General features: G+C 35.5%; 1 protein-coding gene across 8 annotated transcripts in view; it reads left to right on the top strand.

Annotated features, from left to right (window-relative positions):
• The window catches only part of UBR2 (ubiquitin protein ligase E3 component n-recognin 2), a 116,505-nt gene that overhangs the window by 50,938 nt on the left and 46,203 nt on the right, over positions 1-19,364 (top strand). For 7 of the 8 annotated variants that reach the window (XM_032409820.1, XM_032409817.1, XM_032409818.1 and 4 more), the window contains 8 exons: positions 446-566; positions 2,282-2,389; positions 3,067-3,155; positions 4,249-4,347; positions 13,726-13,889; positions 13,979-14,078; positions 16,032-16,160; positions 17,263-17,446. In XM_032409820.1, coding sequence (XP_032265711.1) covers positions 446-566; positions 2,282-2,389; positions 3,067-3,155; positions 4,249-4,347; positions 13,726-13,889; positions 13,979-14,078; positions 16,032-16,160; positions 17,263-17,446 — 994 coding nt within the window. Of the gene's footprint in view, positions 1-445; positions 567-2,281; positions 2,390-3,066; positions 3,156-4,079; positions 4,179-4,248; positions 4,348-13,725; positions 13,890-13,978; positions 14,079-16,031; positions 16,161-17,262; positions 17,447-19,364 lie in introns of all 8 variants that reach the window. The other variant, XM_032409815.1, reaches the window with a different exon arrangement.

The raw sequence follows: 19,364 nt of genomic DNA, 5'->3' as shown, positions 1-19,364 counted from the left end.
ACTGTACACTTAAAAATGGTTACATTGGAAATTGTAGTTTATTATACAACAGGGTTTTTTTTTTAAGTATTGATAACATCACTTCTGTACAGTGAAGCAAATTACTTAAATAAATATGTAATTGCATTTAAGAAATTAAAGACCTAGAACAAATGTAAGCATTTAAATAATTTCTAATTGGTGGGGCAGATTTTCAAGTATAGGACCAAAGATTAAGGTTACTCATAAGCTATAACTTCTTACTTTTTTGTAAGAATCCTAAGATTCTTTCTAGATCCTAAATTAGGATCTGAGTAAAGCAAGCCAAGTGGTATTTTTCTTACACTCATACATGAAAAAAAAATTCTCATGTAATGATGAGAGTATAGTTATATTAAATAAAAATACTAGCTTTTTTCTATAAGATAGCCTTTTTGTTTTTTTCATTCTGCCATTTCTTTTTAAGAGAAATACCAGTAGACAGACAAAACCACTCAAAGTTCAAGTTATGCATTCGTCTATTGTCGCACATCAGAATTTTGGTTTGAAACTTTTGTCGTGGCTGGGAAGTATTATTGGATATTCAGGTAGGTTCAAAAAACTATTTTGGAAAAAATATCAAGTGAAATAATTTCTTGCTTTAATTTCACACTTTAAAATACCATCTCAGAATATCTTTATGCACAGAAAAACCCATGTTTCTCAAATTTTGATCCAGAGGATTTTTTTATATGCATACAAAGGATTCTGTGTTCAAATAAATGCAGGAAATATTGGGTTAAACAATAGTAAAATGACTTTAATATGATAATGAAATCTAAATCTCACAGACTTAATAAAAGAACCTTTTTTTTTTTAAAAAACCCCATTCTGTGGAACTCTGTTCTACTGAGCAAGCTGGAAAATACTACTGTAAATAAAACCTAAATGATTAGCAGTTTAAAGGATGCAACACTAATGCTGATATCTTTTGTTTTGACTCCTCCAACTTTTGATTACTAATAATTTTCAACTCCAAACACTTGCAGATTTGAAGTTACTGATTTATATTTGATATTTTTTGTCTTTCCACATTCCACAAATTAGATAATCTTTTTAATGTGGTAACAGAATGAAGAACCCACATGGCTAATGCCAAAAATACAAGTTTGGTATATAAAATATAACACTAAAGAGAAAAATAGGAATAGATCTAAGCTATCTGTCATACTGTTCTTTAGAAAGAAAGAGAAGTGGTTTGGATAAATGACATTCTGATGTTTATTATAAAGAGAATTCTAAAATATTTGTATTGAAAGAGCATTGCCACATTGTGAACGGACAGTTGAAAAAACATGGAGGTATTGAAATTTAGGAGACCATGTTTGCTTGCCTTTTTAAATGTCTCTCCAGTTATTTTTCTTATCCTCAATCTTTTTAGTTTTGGTGTTTTCCATTGGATACCTATGCATCAAGTTCTGTGCTAGAGTAGTAATGAATAGTATCATGGAAGCAATTTCCTGCCAAAATTTTTTTTGAGATATTTACCCTTAATTATTTAAAGACCTTGTCTCTTATTTAATATTTATATACGTATTTCTCTTTAGCTTTATAAACAATTGGTCGCTTTTATAATTTTAAAATTACTCCCTTTTTTTTCCTGATTATTTTGCATGCTTATAGAAGACTAAAAACTGATTTTAATTATAAAGTATGAAACATAAAGGTATTAAAGTTTTGGTTATGTTAATGCTTATGTTAATATTTGAAGAACTTTTTTTTTTTAAGTTCAGCATTTAGAAGATGTGGGACTTTGTCTTCCAGGACCTTTCACGTAGTAGGTACACATAGGCTCACAGGGAACATTTATTTAATGAGTAGAAACATTTTGCATAGCACTGATAAATGGACTGGTATTTATTATAGTACAGAGGCCATGCATTCTTTTTTTTAAATGGCAGCACAATTATATATTATACCTACCTTCAATTATCATGGGATGTAACAATTTTATTATAATATGGTTTAATTAACATAGGTGCTTAAAGAACTGTATTTAAATTCTTTACAACATAAGAGGTCGTTGCCCTTCTGATAGGCTTATATTTTGGTATTTTGGAGTAAGTGTTGGTGTATAATGCGAGATTTGGAATTTTTCTCCTTTTTGTGAAAATGTTAATATGTTTACTTTTCCTGAATAAATTTGACCGATTAGTAAACATGTAAAACTCTGTAGGTTCACTGGAACATTTCTATTAAAATGTCATTTTATTTTAATACTTGAAGTTCCTATTTCATTGACTACTTTTCTTCCTGTTTTAAGATGGGCTTCGCCGAATTTTATGTCAAGTTGGTTTACAAGAAGGGCCAGATGGTGAAAACTCTTCTTTAGTGGACAGATTGATGCTTAATGATTCCAAATTGTGGAAAGGTAATCTTTTAACTACTCTCAAGGTATAGGAGAACCTTAAATAAGTAATTGGGAAAAGGTTTTTTTGGGTTTGTTTGGTTTTTTTTTTCATTTGGGAAGGCATTTAATAAATATATTTAGAGTTTTTAGAATTAGCACATGTCTTATTCTTTGGAAAAAACATAAACAGATTTTGGACTCCATGACCCAAATTAAATAACCTTTATATTTTGTTAGAAAACTATTTTTAGAAGAACTAATTTTTTAAGAAACAGTCTGCTTCTCTCTCTGCCTCGCCTCCCTGCTTATGCTCACTCTCTCAAATAAATAAAAATAAAATATTTTTTTAAAAAAGCAGATTGCAGGGGCGCCTGGGTGGCTCAGTCATCAAGCGTCTGCCTTCGGCTCAGGTCATGATCCCAGAGTCCTGGGATCGAGCCCCGCATCGGGCTCCCTGCTCAGCGGGAGGCCTGCTTCTCCCTCTCCCACTCCCCCTGCTTGTGTTCCCTCTCTCTCTGTCAAATAAATAAATAAAATCTTTAAAAAAAAAAAAAGATTGCAAACATTTTATACTGAAGAACACATTTAGAGTTTTGCTCTTGAGACTTAAAATACAATTGAACATATAAAAACTTTGGAAATGTAATTTTTGGCTTGTTTGATACATTCTTAGTTTACATCTACTCTTTTTGTAAAAGGTGCTAGGAGTGTGTATCATCAGTTGTTTATGAGCAGTCTACTTATGGATTTGAAATACAAGAAATTGTTTGCTGTTCGATTTGCAAAGGTAAGTAATCTCTCAGTTTGAAATTTAACAAAATAGGTTATATACAGAGTAAATATAACCCATGATTATATCCAGGCTTTATAATATTAGCAACCAATAGTCATCTGTCACTGTGTTGATTTTAAGTTCTAAGAAACTTCAGTAGATGATCTTTTTATCTTTTATAAATAGAATAAAATTCCAGCAGTAAGGCTTTTCCTTTTCATCACCTGGATACAAATATCCAACTGTGAAATGTATATGATATCAAATGATAAATGAAGAATTTAAACCTATGCCGTTGTGAATTATATATGATGTTATTCCCATTAAAATTTGTATAAGGGAAAGATAATCTTAGCTGAAATGACATGTATATATGGATGTTGATTTAAGAATCATGAACTCTTGGTTGTCGATATTGTTGAATTATGTTCTCCCTTTTCATAGTATGTGCTTATTTTTTAATTCACCTGAATTAGGAGTTCTTAATCAAGGAAGCATGTAAGGATAATATGGGGAGCTCTTTCAAAATATATGTCTTTGTGTCCCATTCTCAAACTTAATGAAACAAATTCACCAAGAATGGGGTCCAAGCATGTGTACTTGGAAAGAGCCATCAGGTGATTCTGATATACATCCATAAGAAACAAAAATCTGGTTTCATCAGAGACCATGTAGAGCTGCTGTGGTTTAGCCCTACTGGTGTACAATAACATCCCAGGATTTTAGAAGCTGTTACTCCTATTTGAGCTCATAAATTGCCATTGTGCTCAAGATTATATAGTGAATCAGTATTTATTCAAAACTTATTGGTAGAAGTCATTTCGTTATCATTCTCATAGCAGGGTTACCTTATTGACTCCTCCAGCACTGACTTTTCATTATAATCCTTAAACATTTGGTCAATGTGGATTAGAGGTGAATCTCCCCCTTGTTGTTTAGAATTACCAGCAGTTGCAGAGAGATTTTATGGAGGATGATCACGAGCGAGCAGTGTCCGTGACTGCTCTGTCTGTCCAGTTCTTCACCGCACCTACTCTGGTGAGTAGTGCTTGCCTTTTCTTTGTAACTGATAGCTGGCACTCCTTGCCTTTTTTTGCCTTCTTAATAGAACTATGAGCGTTTGCAGAGTGATTATGTGACAGATGACCACGACAGAGAGTTTTCAATCGCAGACCTCTCGGTTCAGATATTCACGGTTCCTTCACTTGTAAGTACTAAAAGACTAAGAAGAACTTTCTTATTTGCCATTGACAGAAGTAAAGCCTTAAAATACTAGAGACTGAAGATCTGTATATTCCTGAATAGAATAATATTTTATTAATGGGTGATTGGACTTCAGACACCTTCAGCCGTACTAGAACATAGCCTTCAGTATGTAATCTAGAAAGAAAAAATCATTTAAACTTAATCTGTACATTCTCATACTACTTCCCCGAGGTTTTGAACTGGTAAGTTAAAAATTAAGCAGATTGGTTTAACAAATGTATACATTAGAAACAGCATATTATATACAATCTCACATTTTGAGAAGCTCCCTTCCCCCCAGTAAGGGAAGGGGTAGCTAAGGCAATTGAATCACAGTGATTGTGGGTGGTCTTATACTAGTTGCCTGGGAAAGCATCACTATGTTTTAGTGCTATTCAGTAATTGAAATTCATATTTAAGTTATTTAACATGTTTTGAGATCTATTATTGATTGGGCACAGTTCTAAGCTTTGGGAATACAGCAGTGAACAAAAACAGATGTGGTCCTTGCCCTCATGGAACTTAAAATAATGGGAAAGACTCACAGAATTGGTTAATTAAAATTATAATGAAAACTCAAGAATTTGGTTGTTTTGCAAGAGAATAATAGAGAGATCTGACCTTTTCCCAAAGTTCAGAGAGGGATTCTGTAGGGAAGGCACCTTTATGTGGGGTCATGAAGGAAAGTTCATTTAAAGGGACCAACACTTAAGCAGGTCCTGAAGTAGGAAAGTTCCTATCCAGGAAACAGACGGAAAGCCAGCACAATTGAAGATCCTTGAATATGGAATAAAATGAGACCAGAAACGAAGGCAGGTGCTTAATTGTATAGTATTCTAGGGTTATTTTCCTACAAGGTGCATTTTCCAGTTTTTTTGTTTATTTGTTTTTAACGAGTGTTTTTCCCAGGATTACCTTTATGTTGAAGGATGTATTCTAGTACAGTTGAAGCTGTCTGTATCCACTAATGAGATATTATAGGCCAAGTGAAGGATTTTGGTTTTATGGGAAAGCAGTGAAGAGTTTTAAGTGGCATTTACATCATCATGTTTGTGATTTTTAAAAGATCATGCTGTTTGTAATTTGGAGAACAAATTGGCAGGGGGGCAAAAGTGAGTGTGGGGAACCTAATTAGAAGCTGATGCAATGATCCAGACAAGAATTGGTGGTAACTTGAGCTGGGATTTTGGCAGTGGATATGAGTTGTGAGAGAGATTTAAGTAGTAAAAGCTACAGAATTGGCCAGACTTGGGTTTGAGGGATCAGTTGGTGATTGGTTGTTTGATTGGAGGGAAAGGGTAAAGATGACTCCTAGGTTTGTGACTTGCAGCCCAGTGGATGTCGTGCCACTTGGACAGGGGGTTTTGGAAAACGAGTAGGATTTGTGAAGAGAGAAAGCAGTGCTTTCATTTTAGTCAGGGATGTTTGAGAAGTCTCTGAGATAATCCCATGTGTGTTCATATCTGTGCTTCGTCCATTGATCTGTTTGTCCATTTCCATGTCAGTACCCAGTTTTAACAATTTTAGCTTAATAAATACTCTGTTTTGATACCTTGTAGGGCTAAATCTTCCATTATTCTTTTCAAATAATTTCTTTAATGTTCTCAGGCTTTTTTTTTTTTTTTTTTTAAGATGAACTAAAATCACAAAAAAACACATTAGGATTTTGATTGAAAATGTATTTAAAGATACTTTGGGAAGAACTGATATCTTTGCAATATCGAATATCCCCATCCAGGAACATAATTTGTCCTCATTTATTAAGTTTTATATTATGCTCTTATTACAGACTTCATAGTTGTCTTGTTACGGGTCTTACACATTTTTAATCTGGCTATGTCTGGTATGTAGGAAAAGCACTGATATATTTATGTATCCATCTTGTATTTGTCTGGTCCTCTTAATTAGCATTTCTTCTAATATTTTGTGTTGATTTCGTGGGATTTTGAGTAATCTACAAGTAATTTTTTCTTCTAATATTTCAACTTTTATTTTTTGTTTCTTGTCTGATTCCTTTAGTTAAAACAGTACACAAATAGCATATGTACTCATTTATTCAGAACTTACTTATTTAGCACCTTTACTGAGTAGGTACTGTTTTGGGCTCTGGAGATAAATACTGCAGTAAACAAAGCAGACAAAAGTCCCCGTTCCCATGGAATTTATAGTCTAATTGGGAAGACAGATATACAAACAGTTGCATACCATTTATAAATCAAGTGTTGGTAAGTGCTATGAAGTAGAAAAGCAGGTTAAGGGGATAGAGAGTGACAGTGAAAGGGTCATATTTTATACAAGGTTATCAGAAGGCCTCTCAGAGAAGTAGTGTTTGAACAGGAACCTGAAGAAAGTGAGAGATGAGAAATGTGACTAACTGGTGGAAGAGCCTCCTGGGGAAGTACAAAAGTTCTGAGATGAATGTGCACTTGGCATTTTGGAAGAAAGAATCCCAAACAGGCCAGTGTTGCTAGATAAATGAAGAAAATGGTTAATGACATCACTGAGTTTGGGGATAGGGTTGAAGGTGGAATGGGCAAGGCCATTGTGAGAGCTTAGGTCTAAAGAAAGTAGAAAAAGGGAAATAATAAAGAGCAGAAATTAATAAAACAAAGCAAATATACATAAGAAAAAAAATCAGTACAATCAAAAGTTGGTTCTTTTAAAACAAGGAAAAGGAATAGATATCTAGAAAGACTAATATAAAAAATAGAAAAACTTTAATTTTAAAAAGGGCTACAAAAAAGTACAGGCCTTACAGATACTGAGTAGAAAATAAGACAGTATTGGGACCAACTTAAATCAGTATAATTGGAAATTTGGGTGAAATGAACAGATTCCTAAGAAAACCCACAGGTTATTAAAAGAGAAACAAGAAATAGAAATTTTTAATTATTATAAAAATCTTCTCACAAGTCCCCAGGCCCAAGTGCCTACACTGGAGAATCCTTCCAAATATTTGAGAAATAATACCTGTCTTACATAAATTTTTCTGGAAAAAAGAGAAAGAGAATATACTGGCCAATTTAATTGAATTCTCTGTTATCTTGATACCAAAACCCAGCAAGGCAATTTATAAGAAAATTACCATCTAATCTCTCTCACAGATGAGGTTGCACAAATCAAATCAGGCAATATAGAAAAAGGATAATACGTCACAACCAAGTTTGGTTTTTTCCCTCAATGAAAGGGTAGTGTAACATTTGGGGGAAAAATCAGCTGGCATAACTCACCTTATTAACGGACAGAAAAAAATTGTATCAAATGCTTTTTCCAAATTAATGAAAATTCAACACTCGTAATTTAAAACAAAAAATACCTCATACCTACGAATGAAAGAGAACTTTAATCTAATAGAGTACCTAAGAACAAAACAAAAAATAAAAAACCTAAAGCAAACATTCTACATAATGCTGAGTATTAAAAGCTTTTCCCCTGAGATCAGGAATAAGAAAGATTCCTGCTTTTATTCACCACATGATGACTACCATTCTTTCTGTAATTTCTTGAGATAGATGTTTAAATCGTTGGCTTTCAGCCTTTCTTTCCTGATAAGGGCATTTAATGCTTAAGTTTCCATCTAATCGTAACGTTAGCTGCATCCCACAATTTTGTAATGTCTTATTTTTATTATACAGTTCCAAAAATTCACTGAGTTCCTTCGTGATCTCTTCCTTGACCCATTTGTTGTTCTTTGTGATTATACTTCTTAGAGGTATATTGCTAAATTTCAAAACAGCTGGGCATTTTCTAATTATTTTGTTACAAGTTCTAGCTTATTTACTGTGGTCAGAGAACATACTGATTTCAGTCCTCTGTTGAGTCTAGCTTTATGGCCCAGAATGTTTTCAGTTTTGATAAATATCCTATGTGAACTTGAAAATAATGTATATTCTCTTATCATTGGGTGCAGTATTTCTGTATGTCACTTAGGTCAGGTTTGTTCATTTTCATTGTGTAAGTCTTATATACTTACTAATTTTCTGCCTACTTGTTCTGCCAACTATTGAAGTATCTTAGAGTTTCCCACAGTGATCGTTGGATTTGTCTTTCTCCTTTTAGTTCTGTTATTATATGCCTGCTTTATATATCTTTATGTTATGGAATACATACAAATTTAGAATTGTACCTCCTAGATTAACCCTTTTATCATCATGAATTATCTTTTTCATCTCAGATAATACTCCTCACTTAAAGTAATTTATCTGATACTACAGCAACAACTCCTTTCTTTTGGTTAGTGTTTGCATAGTATGTCTTTTCCATTGTTACATTTTTAACTTTTTTTTTTTTTAAGAGAGAGAGAGTGTGGAGAGTGGAGGGAGGGGCAGACGGAGAAGGAGAGAGAGAATCTCAAGCAAGCTCCACGCCCAGCAGTGGCTCAGTCATTTGAGCTTCAGATTCTTGATTTCAACTCAGGTCATGATCTCAGGGTCATGGCATTGAGCCCCATGTCAGGCTCTGTGCTCAGTATGGAGTCTGCTTGGGATTCTCTTCCTCTGCCCCTCCCCTCTGCTCACACGCACATGCTCTCTCTCTCTCTAAAATGGATAAATAAATAAAATCTTAAATAAAGTCATAGTCTGATAATGTCATTATCTAGATCATTTGTAGTTCTATTCCTATTTAATTTCTTTTATATTTTTGCCCCTTTTGATTTTTAGTCATTTGAAATGCTTAATAACTTTTTATTGACATTTGTCTTAGGTTTCAGCAGTCTTGCTATGATTTATGTAGGTTTGGTTTTCTTTATAGATATTGGAGTTTGTAGATACTGTATCCCTATGCTGGTGGCTTTCTCAGTTTTGGAAATTTTGGAGTCATTCTCTCCTCAAATATGGTTTCTGGGGCACCTGGGTGGCTCAGTCAGTTAAGCGTCTGCCTTCGGCTCAGGTCATGATCTCAGGGTCCTGGGATCAAGCCCCACATCGGGCTCCCTGCTCAGTGGGGAGTCTGCTTCTCCCTCTCCCTCTCCCCCTGCTTGTGTTCCCTCTCTCGCTGTATCTCTCTCTGTCAAATAAATATATAAAATCTTTAAAAAATATATGGTTTCTGCCCCATTCGCTTTCTCATTGCCTTCTGGTAGGATGTTTTTTATTACAAAATCTTAGACACTGCATGGTATCTTTATCCTAAGAAGATTCCCCTTAATGTTAGGCAGCTGGAATGAGGCCCATCACCTTAGTCTAGTTAGGAATTGACATGACTCCAGGTTGTTTTGGCTAGACTCTGTCTTCTGAGTCATCCTCACCCCTGCAACATTACCCTCTAAGGGTTCCCAGTCAAGAGCCTAAAGGGTTCACTTGAGTTCCTCCCCTCTCTAGGGTCCCGAACTCGTTTTGTTTCCTCCGCTTGCTAAAACTGCCACACTGCTCCTTTGCTCTTCTAGTTTTTCTGCTCTTAGACTTCTAAGGCCTGCACAGCTTCAGAATTTTGCAGATGTCTTACGGGGAAAGCTGAAAGAACGTTGGACTCCATTCCTACCCTTCTGTTCTTACTAGAGTCCTGGCCACCCCAGCTAAACTTAGGTTTTTCTCCCTGTTAGCAGTTTTGTCAGACTCTTTCCTGGGATCTTCTATCTCATTTTGCCCTGCTCCCAGAAGAGTAAGATGCTGAAGGAAAAGCAGCTGCAGGATGTTGGCTCATCTCCCTCTGCCGTGGCCCTTCTCTATGGTTTTATCCCCTCGAATTCTTATTGCCTCAGCAGCTCTCTAATGATTTCAGACTTTTTTCCTAATTGATCTTTTCTGGTTGTTCTTGGGGGAAAATGTTGGTCAGCCTCAAGTTTCTTCCATCATGACTGGAAGCAGAAGAGTACATGGATAGTTTCTTGGAAAAGCACCATTAGTAATTCATCGGCCTATCCCTGCTTAAAAATCAGTTGCCTAGATATTAGTGAAATGTAATATATCAGTAATAGAATCCCATATATTGGTCTTTTGGGTTAACTGAAAATTCAGTCTTCATTTTTAAATAGCCTGGTCAAGAACCAATACTAGTAATTCAAGTGATTAACAATATCTTACTTGTTCTAATTTGTTTTTATTAAATGTGCCCTAATTTATAGTCAACATTACCCCTGCACGCTCTATCATGTTTAGTTTAACTAAAAGTACGTTCACAGGCCATTATTATTCAGTAATGTTTTTCACAGGGGCACCTGGGTGGTTCAGTCAGTTTGGTCATCCGACTCTTGATTTCAGCTCAAGTCCTGATCTCAGGGTGGTGAGACTGAGCCCCATGTCGGGCCCTGTGCTCATTGTGGAGTCTGCTTGGGATTCTGTCTCTCCCTCTGCCCCTGCCCCTCCTGCTACACACGCTCTCTCTCTCAAAATAAATAAATAAATAAAATCTTCATAAAAAATAAAGATTTTTCAGAGTCTTAGCGGGGACTGTGGCCCATTTTGAATATGTAATGAGCCTTGCAACACAAGATTGAATACAAATTACATAAAATAAATAAAATTGTAATTAAGGTGAGTAGCAGAAATATGTTTTTTTTATAATTTTTTTTTTAAAGATTTTATTTATTTGACACAGAGAGATAGCAAGAGCAGGGACACAAGCAGGGGTAATGGGAGAGGGAGAAGCGGGCTTCCTAAGCCTGATGTGGGACTCAATCCCAGGACCCTGGGATCATGATCTGAGCCGAAGGCAGACGCTTAATGACTGAGCCACCCAAGCACCCTCAGTAATTTATTTTAAAGCAAAGAGAATTGTAGGCATTTAAAAATTAAGCAGTTTTTTAGGGTGATAAGAAGTACTAGACCAATATAATAATGTTAGATATTTAATGTCAAAGATTACCTTGAAAGTTTAGAAACAATCTAAGCATGAGGTGATAAAGCCAAGCACTTACAGTTTTTTGTTCTTCTTTTCTGTTGTAACTTTGGAAAATATGCTTTCTCTAGTTTTCTTTTTAGAAGTAGAAATGCCTGAACAACTCCCCTTTTTCAGTGGGACGGTACTAATGGGCGTCTTACTGATTTTTTTTTTTTTAAGTTGGCACCCATGACAATCATAATCCAAAACAAAATTATGCAGTGGATAAACCATCTCTTTTAACATTCACCTGAAACTGAAAATGCTAAATAAATGCTTTGGTTGGTGAGATTTACGTTCTACCAATATTAAATTGTCTCTCCCAGGGGCGCCTGGGTGGCTCAGTCGTTAAGCGTCTGCCTTCGGCTCAGGTCATGATCCCAGGGTTCTGGGATTGGGTCCCACATCGGGCTCCCTCCTCAGCGAGGAGCCTGCTTCTCCCTCTCCCACTCCCCCTGCTTGTGTTCCCCCTTTGTCAAATAAATAAATAAATAAATCTTTAAAAAAATAAATTGTCTCTCCCAAACTTCCTTCAACTATTGGTTGTAAGTCTTATAAGCATGTTCTACAGAGTTTTTTCTTAGGTCAGTCAAATTGCATTATACTCATTTAAGTTTCTCCAAGTCAACTAATACAGCAAACAAAAAACCAAAAAGGAATATCCTTTTATCTTAACCTATCAACACCTCTTCTTCTTTAAACTTGACCTTAGTCTTCACTATGTAGGAAAATGAACAGTAGTTAATCCTGTTGATTTTTGAGGTTCTTAGGGCCTGTGTCAATGTGATGATGACTTTCGAGTTTTTCAAAGGAATATTTAACTATATAGATTTTCTCTTTAGCTGATGACCTCAGAACTTTTACATTAGAACACAACTTTACTATAGTCTTAGACTTCTATCTTCTGCACTTTTTTGTCCTACTTTTTTTTTTTTTTTAAGATTATTTATTTGAGAGAAAGCGTGCGCGGATACGGGGAGGGGCAGAGAGAGGGAGAGAAGTATGGAGCCTGACAGGTGGCTTGATCCCATGACCCTGAGATCATGACCTGAGCCAAAATCAAGAAGTCAGATGCTCAACCGACTGAGCCACCCAGGCACTCCTGTCCTACTTTTTGATGCAACTTTCTATATTGCTGATTGATTAATGAGAGACCTAGTTAAATAGTTCCCCCAATACCAATAATAATACCCTTGAACCTAGTTAGGCTAGAAAAGTAGGGGAAAATCCATGATCTTTTATAGCAGAGTAATAATGTATTCAAATAATATTAGACATTCTGACTTTATTATGGAGCAGAAAAGGAAATGCAAATTTTTATAAAATAACATCCAACTTCATTCATAGTAAGATGCAAGTTAAAATCATCAGAATGGCAAAGATCAAAATGTTTAAAGTTGCATTGTGTTACTGAAAGCATGAGGGGAAAGGCACACACTGTAGATGGACATATAAATTGGTAAACTTCTTTGTGGAGACAATTTGACGATATCAGTAAAATTTATAATGTACATACACTTTAACCCAGTAATTCCACTTCTAGAAAATTATTCTGTAATTATCCTTGCAATTGTACACAGCTAATATTCATTGCAACATCTTTTGGAATAGCATTAAGACTGGAAAAAACCCAAATGTCTCATGTCTCACCATTAAGGGCCTGCCTGGCTAAATAAAGTATGATAGAAAAAAATACCTGGTGATGGTTATGACAAATGAGGGAATTTACATGAACTGATATGGGACAATCTCTAAAATACATGAAGTTAAAAAACAAGTGAAGAACAGTGTTTATAATACGCTATCCTTTAAGGGTGAGAAATAGATATAATTAAATATATGCATACTTCTATCTACTTAGTAACACTTAACCCATATATTATAAATGTATATATGTATTCTTCCATCTCTGGAAGAATATGCAAGAAAACTGCTAACAGAGATTGCCTTTGCAAGGGGGACCTTGGGAGCTAGGAGACTTTTTACCTGTTTTTGTTGTTGCTGGTTTTTGGTTTTTGTTGGGTTTTTTTGCATCATTTAAATGTATTTGCTTATTCAAAAATACATAGATATGCATATCTATACATAGAAACAAAACCAAAAAAATTTTAAAAGATTAAGAGGAAATAGAGTTTCATACTGAGTTCTACAAAATCTGTGATATGAACCTCTGGATCCTAGAATAATTATACCATACCATTATAGGTGTCTAAATGTCTCAGTTAAGGAAAATTTGCAGCCTGGTTCAGACCCCCCACCCTGAATTGTCTTTGAATAATGAGGCTTGGATCTGTCTCCTAACATTCTGGCATCTTTCTCCGTGATATAATTGTTGCTTCATACACGTGGCAATTGGAGTAAGTAATTGTTATTTAGAAATACACAGTAATGCATTTATGATACTATATAGTTGCACTGGAAAAGGTTTAAACTTCAAAGAGCTAACCAATGTTGGTGACTTTTTTAGCTTTCTAGTTAATAGGTTTTGATTACCAGTGTACTCTGATATACTCTGTTCTAGGCTCGGATGCTTATCACAGAAGAAAACCTGATGACCATCATCATTAAGACTTTTATGGATCATTTGAGACATCGAGATGCCCAGGGGAGATTTCAGTTTGAACGATATACTGCTTTACAAGCCTTCAAGTTTAGGAGAGTTCAGAGCCTTATTTTAGATCTCAAGTAAGTTTTTGTTTAATTATCCAACCACTTGCAACTTGTAATATGTCAGTGTTTACCCATATGTTCATTGCTATTTTTATCTTGTTCAGGTATGTGTTAATTAGCAAACCAACTGAGTGGTCAGATGATCTGAGGCAGAAGTTCCTAGAAGGATTTGATGCCTTTTTGGAATTACTCAAATGTATGCAGGTATGTATAAATGGAACATTTTAAAGAGGAGCACTTTTTTTTTTTTTTTTTTGGTTCATTGACTTGAACATCTTTTCTGTCTATGTATTCTTTTCATTTGGGGCACATTTCCAAAAGAATAATTTAGATGACTACAATTTGGACCAAGAAGCTCCTTTTTAATTGGAAACCCTTAAAATGGTGTAGAATGAATGACATCCAAGCAAAAGTTCTGGCATCTACTATTCTTTTGTATTTGGTTGTTCTTTTGGTTACCATTAACATTCTTTCTTTGAGGATTGCAAGTTTACTGTTTTTAATATGCTTACGTGGAAGTATTGTAAAGTTAATAATTAAGAAACTATAATGTTTAATTTTTATTTTTAATGTTTCCATAATTCTTTTTCTCTCCTTGATATGATATTTATATAATACAGTATAGAACTTGCTTCCCTCTATTTAATTCTCTTTTTTGGAAACACCCCCATATACAGAACAGAATCTAGAAGCAGAAACCAACTGGTATATGGTTTTAACTGTAAGAAGGTAGATGTCATCCCAAAATATCTGAGCCATACCATTATAATTCTTATAGTAGCTGTCTGGCTTTCTTAAGCAAGAAATAAACAAAATCAACTTATCATTTTTAGAAAGTATTCTGGTTTCTATGTTGGGTTGGGATGTTTAATTTATGGTAATACTTCTGTGTTTTTCTATCTGTAGAAACTTTGGTCATTTTAAATACTTGAGGTATCCTCTATTTTCTATAATCAGTTCTGACACACCAAGAGAGTAGTTAGGCTAGTTTCTTTTTTTTTTTTTTTTTTAAGATTTTATTTATTTATTTGACAGAGAAAGTGTGCAAGCAGGCAGAGGGAGAGGGAGAAGCAGGCTCCCCACTGAGCAGGGAGCCCAATGCGGGGCTCAATCCCAGCACTCTGGGATCATGACCTGAGCCAAAGGCAGACGCTTAACCGACTGATACACTCAGGCGCCCTGTTAAGCTAGTTTCTGAAACATATATTCTTATTTAAAATTCTTTCAAAACTGTATATTCTTGGGGCGCCTGGGTGGCTCACTCGGTTAAGTATCTGCCTTAGGCACAGGTCATGATCCCAGGGTTCTGGGATTAAGCCCCGAGTTGGGCTTCCTGCTCAGCGGGGAGCCTGCTTCTCCCATCTCCCTCTGTCCCTCTCCCCTGCTCGTGCTCTTTCTCTCCCTCAAATAAATAAATAAAATCTTTTTTAAAAAATGTATATTCTTATAAAACTATTTTATCTTTTTGTTTTACATTTCTGGGTTTTTTTGGGTTTTTTGTTTTGTTTTGCTTTCTTTTAGTCTGAGAACTTTTAGTTGCAGATTAGGAATAAATATGAAAACTTTTTTCTAGTATATCATAAAATATACTTATAAATTCAGTAACATTTTAAAAGCCTGTCTAATTTCTTCTAACAGTTTGGTCTATAGATGATAAAGCTAAAAAATAATTTGAAGGCTCGTTGCAGTGAAGTATACATTTTATGGTTTAAAACATATGCAGGATTGCCTCAAAAATATTTGTTCTATACTGGGGTTTTTAATTTATATTTTAGGGAATGTTAATATATAAACATGTAATTTAGGGAGTTGAACTTATACTACTTGAAGCTTCTTGTTAAAACTCTTATATGTTTTTATAATCAATATATATTTTTTCTATATTATTTCTTAAGTTTCCATGTAAGAGGACAAACATAATTTTAATCCATTTAAAATCTTTTTGCTTCTTTTGGGGCACCTGGGTGGCTCAGTCTGTTAAGCATCTGCCATCGGCTCAGGTCATGATCCCAGGACCCTGGGATAGAACCCCGTGTCGGGCTCTCTCCCTCTTCTTCTGCCTGCCATTCTGCCTGCTTGTGCTGTCTCTCTCTGTCATATAAATGAAAAAATTTTTTAAAAATTAAAATAAAATAAAATCTTTTTGCTTCTTTTAAGGGAATGGATCCAATTACACGTCAAGTAGGACAGCATATTGAAATGGAACCAGAATGGGAGGCAGCCTTCACGCTACAAATGAAATTAACACATGTCATTTCAATGATGCAGGACTGGTGTGCTTTAGACGTGAGTTTCTTCCAGGGGTAGGCGGTAGGAGATAAATGGAAGATGGGGAATAAACAGATTCCTAAGAATTCTGAGGAGATTTAGAGAGGATAGTGGTGATACTTACCTCATGAAATAACATCTTTTCCTCTCTTACCCATAAATTCCATAAAAGTTAAAATTCTGAAGCCTTAGAAAAAACTTGGAAAATAGAGGAAGAAATGATCCACTCTCTCTTCTCTTATGTTATGATCTACATTTTTTTCCCATAATCTCGTCTAGATTTTGAGCATATAAAAAGAAGAGTTTAGAAATGTATCCAAAAATAAAGCTTTATAACTGTTTCATTTGTTCTCCGTCTTAAAATTACTTTGCTTTCCTTTGGCTATAAAGTCTAGATAAGAGCCTGTGTAAGTTAAGAGGTAAGAGAAGACTTCTGTGAGATCTGAACTATGTGTAAGAGTTAACTGGTCAAAGAGCAAAGAATATTCCTGACTGTGAGACAGCCTCATCATGCTCTGCGATGAGAAAGAGTATGGTTGGTCCAGGAGCTGTGAGAAGGCTCAGGTTGGAGCACAGAGGTTGAAGGTAGAGAACTGGACAGGGGCCTGACTTTGCAGGCCTTGGAGGCCCTGGAATGAAGTTTGAGTTTTATTCTAATAGAGTTGGGATGCCACTAGTGGCTACCAAGCTAGAAAAGGTGACATGATCCAGTTTACATGTTTTTTTAAAAATTACTCTGGGAGAATAGATGGAGGAGGGCAGAAGTAGAAGCAGGGGATTTAATAGATGGTTGGCTTTCCTTTGAATTACTGGAGATGATCAGTGGCCAGGTTTGAGAGAAATTTAGAAGATGAAATTGCCAGCTTAGTGTAATAGATTGGGCAGTGGGAAATGAGGGAAAGGAGGGTATTGGAATGACATAGATTTCCACAGCTGTATGGAGATGTCATTCCCTGAGACAGGGCACTGGAAGAGGGACCATATTGGGGGAGGGAAGATTGAGTTTGGTGTTGCCTATATTGATATCTGAGGTACTTACTCATTGTTGCATTTGAGGTGCTTATTCAATGTTGTAGAAACCCAGCCTTTGAAGTAACTTACAGAAAACCCTCTTTTTTAGGAAAAAGTGTTAATTGAAGCTTACAAGAAATGCCTTGCTGTATTGATGCAGTGTCATGGTGGTTTCACTGATGGTGAACAACCAATCACGTTAAGCATTTGTGGACATTCAGTGGAAACTATCAGATACTGTGTTTCCCAAGAAAAAGTTAGCATTCACCTCCCAGTTTCTCGCTTACTTGCAGGTAAAGCATTTCTCCCCAAAAAAGAACCCTGAAATTATCTTCTAAATTGTTGTTTGTGGTTAATATTTATTGAATACTTACTATACATTATACTGAGAGTTTTATAAGCATTGACTTATTTAATCACCACATCAGCCTATGAGGTAGGTATTATTACATTTGCTTCACAGAGGGGAAGACTGAGACATAGAAGACTTCCTTAGTGTCATGCAGCAAGAAAGAGTCAGAGTAGGAATTGTGAGGTGCTTTGGCCCCAGAAGTCATGTTTATAACGACTGTACCATGGTGCTGCATCAGACTTCTAAACTGCACATACCACATGCTTACCACATATATACCATGTGCCTAACTCAACTCACATTCAGAGTCTGTTGTTACCATTCAAATCACCCTATCGCTTAAGTGATTGCTGATAAATTGAAACCACCCTAAATTTTTTTTTTCTTTCCCTCTAAGCTGTTTTTTACTCATTTATTGATAACCTTTTTAAGCAGCAGGTCAAGAGTGAGTCCCACATTGGAATGACAGTTTTTTAATCATAAGTAGTTGATTTACAAGCCCTTTATACTTGGTAGAGTATTTGAAGCCACCACCTTGCAGCGGCCAAAAACTTAGAATATGCACTTGTCCGTCTCTATCTACAGACTCTTTTCAATCTAGCTTCCTTCCATATTTCTTGATTGCAGGAATTCTTATCCTGCTCACATACTGCTGTTCCCTTTAGTTCCACTTTTAACTGTGAGAGTAGAAAAGTTGTAAAGGTAGCTATTTTTAGTCATTGTAGAATTTGTAGTTTATCTTAAGTATGTGGCTGAATAATTTAATATGTGAAAATGGTGTGTGTGTGTGTGTGTGTAAGAGATTGTGGAGAATTGATATCATTTCTTCCTTAAATGTTTAGTAGAGTTCCTCAGTGAAACCATATGGATTTGATACTTTCTTTTTTGGAAGGTCATTAATTACTGATTCAATTTCTTTAATGGATACAGGTTAGTTCTAGTTATATGTTTCTCCTTCTAGGAGTTTTGCTAGTTCGTGTTTTTGAAGAAATTGTTACATTTCATCTAAGTTATCAAATTTGTGGGCATAGAGCTAGTCCTAGTATTCCTTTATCATCCTTTTAAAGTCCATGGGATCAGGAGTAATAATCCTCTTTCTTTGCTGAATGCATTTTTTTTTCATTGTTCTGAGCATTGTCACATTTTCTTGCTGCTAGAGCCTAGCATTCCAACAGTCTTATGGAAGTTGTGGAGATTTAAGATAACTTAGACATCTAAATGTCAGTAATGCAACAAATAGAACAGCAAAGAAGTACTTAGTATGAAATTTGTTCAGGCCCTGTTTTGTTTCCATAAGTGCTTTGAGCATACTGAACCTGTTGATAATTGATGGGAGCAGGTGACAGCATGGTGTTGTGGGAAAGTATTCAGCTGGGATGCAGGAATGTTGGTCCTGTTTACAGCTCAGCTGCTGGTCTTTGCTGCCTTTAAAAATCTGGTCGTATGTTGGAGGCCAATGTTGATAGTTACATAGAAATGAGAGTTATACTCGTTTCTGCCTAGGTCTTTACTGCTCTCAGACCTCAGTGAACATTTTTGAGCATTCTGCTGACTGTGTTTGATAAAGCTTGGCCTAAATGCTTATAATCTAATTGAAGAGCTTACTAAGTAAACACACAAAACAGTTCAAGAACAACTTGGAGTGTGTACTAATGGAGTTGGAGTGGCAGATGTCAAGTGCAGGTCGTCAGAATGAGACTCATGATGCAGGTCTTCTTGGATACGAAAGCCTCAAGCCAGGCTTGACCAAGTGGCCGCACCTATTGATAAGATTGTAAAAAGCATTCTCTGTGTAGACAACAACATAAACAGTACACTTAATTCTTAGTTAACAGAATTAAGCAAGTTTGAGCTATGTA

The sequence above is a fragment of the Phoca vitulina genome, unplaced genomic scaffold (genome assembly GCF_004348235.1).
Source record: "Phoca vitulina isolate PV1807 unplaced genomic scaffold, GSC_HSeal_1.0 scaffold11, whole genome shotgun sequence".
In the NCBI taxonomy this organism is placed as follows: Eukaryota; Metazoa; Chordata; class Mammalia; order Carnivora; family Phocidae; genus Phoca; species Phoca vitulina.
Note: the sequence above shows the minus strand (reverse complement) of the source record. Positions and strands in the feature narration are given on the sequence as shown.